A 7,727-nucleotide genomic window follows, 5' to 3' on the forward strand; every position below is an offset into this window, starting at 1 on the left:
CTATGCTTCAGCACATTCAATCTGAGTAGGTTTACATCCGTACAGAAAGAACTGTGTGGGAGACAGAGCCCTTTAAATACGCTGTACCTAAAGTTTAGGGGTTCAAAAATAATTAAACAAATCCTCAAACAGAGGCTGTGGAAAACAACTGCACAAAGTCTTCAACCCATGGATGTCAGCAAACGGCTTGTATGCTCCCTGGTGATGCTCTCCCTGGCCACCCTCAGCTCTTGCTTGTTGTTGTGGGGTCTTTCCGCTTTCAGTCTGGTTTTCAGTAAGTGAAATGCAGCTCAATCAGCCGATCAGAGATATAGCGCCTCTTCACCCTGGAGGGCTCTTCGACGGCGTTACTTCACCTCTCAGGATGAGTTTCCTGCTGAATGATGTCGTCCCGTGAGTTTGGATGCATGTGGCTGAAAAACAGAAAGCTCCTGCAGACCTCTGCATTCATCCTGTTGCTTCCATCAGCAGTGAAATCATCAATAAATACCAGTGTGCCAGTTCCACTGGCAGCCATCCATGCCCAAATAATAACAGAGAACCAGCACCATGTTTGACAGATGAGGTGGTGGCTTCAGGTCATGAGCTCCTCCTTTTTTTTTTACCTCCTCCTTTTCCCTCTTTCCATCATTTAGATAGAGATAGAGGTTTATTTGTTTCATCAGTCCACAGAACTATGCTTCAGAGCTCCATCTTTTTGGATGGAGCTTTTTTGAGGCTTAACATGAGCGTGCATGTTGTGCTGAATGATCTGAGGCAGTGGTGTACAGGAAGTGAAGTGGAAGTAATACCTCTCCTTTCATCTCAGGACAGCGTTTTGTCCCATAAAGGATCTGATGTTACCTGTTTGCTTTTATCCTGTAATTAACTGCCCTCTTGTGGCCACAGATGGCGGATGTCTCTGGAAGCTAGGTTGACTACCAGATGCTGCATCGATCATTTCTGTCATTTTAGTGGGCTAGACTATATTCGGGAAACAAACAATAATCCCTCTTATTTACAAACGCCTGTGTACGTGGAGTGATGCCGCGTATGGAGAGACCACCAGCTTAGTGTCGTTCGCAAATGATTCATTCAAAAGAACAAATCTTCTGCATGAACAAACTGAGCTGAATCACTTCCTGAAAGGATCCGTTCATTTCTCAGTTCAGTTGAGCTCTAGGTCATTTGGGTGTGTTCATATCAGGGTAGATATTTTATTGATCCCAGAGCAACATTACTTTGCCATGGCAGCAACACACGAACTACAGTACAACACAACATGTCACAAGAAACAAGCCGCAATAGAACAAAATAATTAGTGGCAGAACAAAATATACATAAATGTCAACAAACTTATGAATAGCATTAAAAGATTTGAATTACAGTAATAAATATGACAACACATGTCAGCAGAACATATGCATGGAGTTGAATACATGAATGGCAGAACACAGAATGAAGACATGGCAGAAATAAAAGGGTTGAGTCAATACAGGTGGAACAGAGGGACAGAGGACACGTTCAATAAAAAAGTTTTTTTTTTTAACAGGTGAGTTTTTAGCTTTATCACATCTTAATGAACAGCTCTGAACATCGATACTCTTCCTTGGGTGAGTAAATTCGCGCCATCTTGTGTTTAAAATCAGACATGCCCCGAGTGCATATGACGTAGGGCCGTGCATCATTAAAGGTGTGGCTCATATCACAATGTGAAGTTAATCCCATTCTCTATCAATATCCCTTCAGCATTGGTCACTGTCAGGGTACGTCGAGTTTTCTGCATTGTCACTGGTCTTCAGCTTCTGAAGCTCCTCCTCCAGCGTGCTGATTCGCTGCAGCAGCTCCTTCCTGTCCTGCTGGGCCTTTAGCTCCGTCTGCTGCTCCACCTCCACAATCTTCCTCTCGTACCAGCGCTCCAACTGAGTGGACACCGTCTCAAAGAAACGCTGCGTTACCTGACAGGAAAGGAACAACCACCTTCATGTGGACTGAAGTTTAGGAATAGTCCAACATTTTGGACTATTCATGCTTATTTTCATTCTGAGACTGAGATGAGAAGATCGATATCTGTCTCCCTGTGTGTTGAATACAAGGCAAGAGCCAGGAGGCGATTAGCCTAGCTTAGCATAAAGACTGGAAATAGGGGGAATAACTAGCCTGGTTCTGTCCAAAGGTCTAAAATACACCAACCAAACGCTCCGTGTTCCCAGCTTGGCAGCCTGTCACTGTTCAGCTTGGAGGCCAGTTCCTCATCCCACCAATTAGTCCACTCACCTCCATCGCATGCAGATTTTTCCTCTCCTGGTTGAACGTGGGCTCAGCAGGACGGTCGATGAAGAACTCCAGCGTTCTGGTTCTGTCAGTGTGTATCTCCGTCTGCCTGTGGGTACTAATCAGCTCTCCAAAGGGTTTCCTATCATAGCTGTGTTCATGGATCAGCCCAGGTCCCCGGTCGCTGATGCTGGACCGGCTGCTGCTGCTTGAGAAGCCCTCCTCACGCAATGGCACCACTGCTGCCATGAGATTGTTCTGCACCCCTGGAGGTTGCCAGAGGGGGTCAGCAGAGCCCAGCGGGACGCCTGAGGTTTGGTTGACAGCAGGCAGAGGAAACAGGGCTGTGTTCTCATAGTCGTCTGAGAGGAGTGAGGTTAGAGGAAAAAATGAGTAAGGTTTTTCTTTCATAGTTCCTCAACAGTCAGTCAGTTTGTGTCAATGACAGGTAACTGGGAGCCTGTTGATGCTGTTGCAGTGATAACAGCCATAAATCACTGCGGAATGCCTCTTTAAGATGCTCTCCACTGCTGACTGCATGGAAGAAGCTTTGAACTTACCTGGTGACCTGTCCACTCTCATTTCAAAGTATGTCCTCCTCCCCATCTGCTCCTGCTCGAGGCTTCTCAGACTGCAGGCAGACTTGGATGGCAGGATGTTGACATAGTTCGCCAGTGAAGTGCTGCTGTCTCCTGATAGCACGGACAGCAGGGGGAGTGATTCCAGATCAGCGTCTGCCACGGACTGCTCCACAGACGGTGAGGGGAGGAGTTTGTAGTACTGGACTTTAGCTGGGATGTGGACATCCATGTCCTTTAGGTGAGTCATGCACCACCTCTTCAGTTCATGACTCACTGCTGCCTGTTGGAGAGAGGAAACAAAGCTGCTGTATGATCAAACATGACATGAGATCCTCCCACACTGTCCCTGCACAGAAAGAAATCCAGAAGCAGCTGGAAGCTGGAGGTGATACCTGTGTCTTCAGAGCTTCCTGTCTGTCCCGGGCAGCTCTCTGCTCCATCCTGTAAATCATGTCCTTCCTCTCTGATGCTGCTCTTTCCTGATTCAGCATGTTCAACACTTTAATCTGCTCAAAGCAAAGAGAAAGAAACATTGTGGACTGTGGAAAATGCTGAGTCAACCAGTGACGTGATGATTTTGGAAGTTCCTGGATTTTTAATTTCACCTGAAATTAAAAATTCAGTTTTACAAACAAGTCAAACAGAATAAAGTTAATGAATCTGTGTGCAGTGATAGCGGCCCCTGTATTCATGTTCTCCAGCAGGTGTGAATTTATAGAACCAGCTGACAGTGTTGCTGCTGAGTCTTAGCTCAGTGCTTAGAGCCTGAGAAATTAACTGGTATTAAACTTTTGAAAACCCAAACTGAAGGGTTTTCAAAACCTTCTAGGTTTAACCCTGTGAGCCCGTACGTATCATATATGATACCCACATTTCTGGGACTCATTGCATCACCATCAAGCATAAACTTTGCATTTAACCCTTTTAGATGAACTCTTATGCTCGTATACTGACTCCTGGTAGACACTCCTCACTTTTCTAAATGTTTTGACATGTGTGATACAAACAAAAAATATACTTAGAATTTTTTTTTTTTAATTTTTTTTTTTTACATTTTGTCAAAGGGACAAATAAAGAGTTCATATTTGAAAAATTAGAATTTTCTGACCATTCTTTCATAGTTCAGGTCTCACAGGGTTAAGAAGGTGTGAGAGTCATGTGAAGCCTTGATCTATTCTCGGGGACAGAGTCGAGAGTGGACCTGGTGCCTGTTCCTTTGGTCCATTTTGGCCAATCTGCTGTGGACCTGCTCCTGGACGTTCAGAATGTGCAGCCTCATCTCCTCCTGCGTGGCTTTCATTTCACCCTCCAGCTTCTTGAGCAGGGGCTTACAGTGGCATCCGCTGGCTGGTGCCTGATGGGAACAGACCAAAGTCATAAAGTGCACACTCAGCAAAAAAGCAAAATGGTTTGTCTTTGATAGCGGACTCATCAGTAACCTGTCTAATGTTGCCGTCCTTGTCACGGTACAGTGTGTAAAGCTGATAGGTTTTTCCATTCTGAGCAGAACCGTCTTCGCCATTGTCACAGAGCAGATCCCTCGTAATGTGGAAGTCGTTCTTGCCTGTTCTCCGGTCATCTTCATCCACAGCCTTCAAAGGAGTGACAGTAACACACTGTTACAGTCATACGCTGTCTTAAATGGAAATTCCCATTTGTTTTCATACACTCTGCAGAGGAGTCATGACATGAGACTGGTCTTAGAGAATGAATAAAATAACTGATACAAGCTGAGCCTGCTGATCCTTGACCCACCTGCTTCTTGACTCTCCTCCTCTTGCGGCGGCTGTAGGGGCTGCTGATGGTGGTCTGGGTCTTGAGGCCGTGCTGCTGCTGCTGCTGCTGCTGCTGCCATCGCTGAGGACACACCTCCACAGCAGCTCTGCTCTCCATCTGTTCACTGCTGATACATTCCTCCACCACAGAACTGCTGTCCTCCTCAGGACACACGGACAACAAAAGGAACAGTGTCCTATTATTTAATTCACATGCAAAATAAAAACTGTACTCATTGAAACACTGATGCCAAATCCAAGAGTCAGCTCCACAAGCTGTAAAAGACTTTGTCTGGTGGTTGGTGGTTTCTTACTTTGTTGGGTAGTACTTCTACTCTGATGACAGACTGGGTCCTGCGCTCAGCTATCAGTCTCTCTCTTCGTTTCCTTATCGTCCTTCCTCGCATGAAGCAATGCACCTGAAGACAACAACTGTGAACGTTAAGCTCCAAAAAAAAAAGTTTCTAAGAGTTTCTAATGACAGTTTCTAATGCTGTCAAAATACACACCAGCATTTGGATTCAAATGATCTGTCTGACACAAGAATTTGAGCCAATAAAATCTATGTTTTATATTGAGGACACCAACCTGAGGAGCCCTGGCCAGGAGAAGGGCCACCTCTTTATGATTGTGGTCTCTGGCCTTGTCAAGTGCTGTTTTCCCTGCCTGGGAGGAACACATCAGATTATTGTTATAAGCACTATTTGTTACTGTGCCTTAGACATGAGGAGAACGAGTCTGTTGTGTTTCCTTTGTAAAAATGGAACTTACGTTGTTTCTGATTTTCCCATCAGTCCCTGCCTCCAGTAAGAGCTGAACCATCTTCTTATGGTTCAGAGCAGCAGCCACATGGAGAGGTGTGTCCCCTGCCTACAGACAAAACACAGACACCGACCCCGTCTCCCAGAAATGACCAGGATATACAACTAATGTGCAACAGCAAATACGGAGACGCAGTTGTGACCCGATGAGGATTTGTATTTATGTATTTGATGTATTGATGTAACTGTATTATGTATTTGATCACTGACATACTGCACCTGGTTTCTCTCTGTCACTGAGCACAGTGAACCCAGCAGGATCTTCACCAGGGTCAGGTTGTTGTAGCGAGCAGCCACGTGCAAACAGGTGTCACCCACCTGGAAACCGAAGCAGAGTCCTCAGTTTGAACTTTGTTACTATACTTCAGCCGCCTCAGTGTCAGAGCGTCAGAGAGTCAACTACTGTCAGCTACTGCATTGTGGGATGCAGAGGGAGGGAGGACTCACGTTGTTCTTGGCTTCGGGCGTGGATCCTCCGAGCAGCAGGAGGCGAGCGGTCTGAGCGTGTGCGTTCTGACAGGCCAGGTGCAGAGCGGTGTTTCCTGCCTGAAGCAACAGTCGCTACAGAGTGAGGGCAGCTATACTATGGGCTTTCATTTGGATCTAAATAGTTGGTGACCATCATCTCCAACAGGACTTTCTAACAACACAACTGTATTATTAATGTACATATACTGAAAATATATATTGTGTTTTAGTGACTGACGTGATTCTGTATTTACATCTTTAACTACAAACCAAATAAAGACTACAAGAGTGAAATACACTGCAGTTCTCCTCACTGAAAGTCCACTCCTTTGCTGCTTTAGCTTTGACTGATGTTCATTTGTGGTTTCTTTACATTAGAATAAACTCCACCTGCTGTGAACATCATGATCAGCTCCTCAGGGGGCCATTTTCTGAATCCTTTGGTTTGTTTTTTTTTTTGTACTCTTTGTGGACATTTGGAGCTTCGGTACTCTTGTTTAGTTTCTTTAGTTCTGTTAGCAGTTCCGGTTGTGTTTCTCTAGTTAAATTACTCTTGTTCTGGGTTTTTGAGTTTTGGTTGTGTATTTCCTGTTTTATTTTGAAGACTTGTCCTTGTATCTTGTCTTACTCTTCTTCCTGTCTTTGTCCGGTTTCCCTCCTTTTTTGATTGCCTGCCCTGCCTTAATTGGTTTCACCTGTTGCTTGTTTCCCTAGTGTATCAAAGTCTTGAGATTCCCTCGTCCACTTGTCAGTTCATCTGTTGTCATGCCCTCTGTCTGTGTCTGCATCTCAGCCTGTGTCTGTACCCAGGTCTGTTCTTGCCTTGTTTGTACCTGCTGTCTGCATCTTGGAGTCTTTGCTCGTCAGCTGCCCTGCCCTTTATGTTACCTGTTTCTCTGCCTGAGTGTTTCCTCCTGGCCTTGTCTTCAGTTACCTTGTTTTAAGGACTTTTGAGTTTTGGACCTAAGTCCCTGTTTCTGAAGGATTTCCTACTTCACAGACTGTTCCAGTGATTTTGAGTTTAAATAAAAGACTTTTAGCTGACTCCTCCGTCTGTCCTGGGGTTTATGCATTTGGTTCCTCTTCCCTCGTGTTCACTACTGAACCATAACAGTGAAAGGCCATAAGATGTGGAGAGTCTCAGAAACACTAAATAACTGGACCGTGTGTTGGTTAAATTCATGTTGTCACATATAAAGCATTATTATTGTCCTACCTTGTTCCTGGCGTGTACATCAGCTCCTGCTTTGACCAGCAGTTTGACACACTGAGAGAAACCATGCCAAGACACCTCATGCAGTGCAGCGTTGCCGTCCTCAAACAGACATTGGACATAGCATTGCCATTACAAACCATCATCATACTGTCAGTGACAGTATGTCCTGTGGGAGTGTGAATGAGTTTTGACGTGTTCTGTGTGTCCACCCACTCACTCTGTCCTGCAGGTCGACAGCACAGCCTCCCTGGATCAGAGCCGCCATGACATCACTGTTCCCCACCATGGCAGCTCGGTGCAGGGCCGTCTGGTGACCCGGGCCCTGGCGTGATGATGTTGGGACATGGTTCAGAGCCTGTTCATTCATCACTGCTGACACACACAGATTCATATACACAGGACTAAGTACATGTGTGTCCATGCATGTACATGACAAATATACATTTATGTACAGTATACCACAGCAGCAGCAGCAGTTTTCAGTGGAAAAGCTCTGATAAAGCCTGTTTGCACAGTCGATGAATGTAGTGGAGCATTTAGCAGCTAAACAGGCAGATCATTTCCTCTCAGGAGGAGGTGGAGACCAAACCAGAGCTAAAAGGAGCCTAAATAT

The 7,727-nt window shown here is 45.4% G+C and overlaps 1 protein-coding gene across 1 annotated transcript; it reads right to left on the reverse strand.

The window, feature by feature from the left end:
- Positions 1–1,724: 1,724 nt before the first annotated feature.
- ankrd6a (ankyrin repeat domain 6a) lies at positions 1,725–7,481 on the reverse strand. Its single transcript, XM_041061330.1, has 14 exons — positions 7,332–7,481; positions 7,115–7,213; positions 5,878–5,976; positions 5,650–5,748; positions 5,381–5,479; positions 5,198–5,275; positions 4,924–5,028; positions 4,590–4,772; positions 4,274–4,426; positions 4,036–4,188; positions 3,227–3,340; positions 2,814–3,114; positions 2,257–2,615; positions 1,725–1,937 (listed from the first exon to the last, which is right to left on the reverse strand). Exons 1-14 carry the CDS (start codon positions 7,479–7,481, stop codon positions 1,725–1,727), a joined length of 2,205 nt encoding a protein of 734 aa, XP_040917264.1.
- Between the last annotated feature and the right edge of the window lie 246 nt (positions 7,482–7,727).

The sequence above is a fragment of the Toxotes jaculatrix genome, chromosome 17 (genome assembly GCF_017976425.1).
Source record: "Toxotes jaculatrix isolate fToxJac2 chromosome 17, fToxJac2.pri, whole genome shotgun sequence".
Lineage (NCBI taxonomy): Eukaryota > Metazoa > Chordata > Actinopteri > Toxotidae > Toxotes > Toxotes jaculatrix.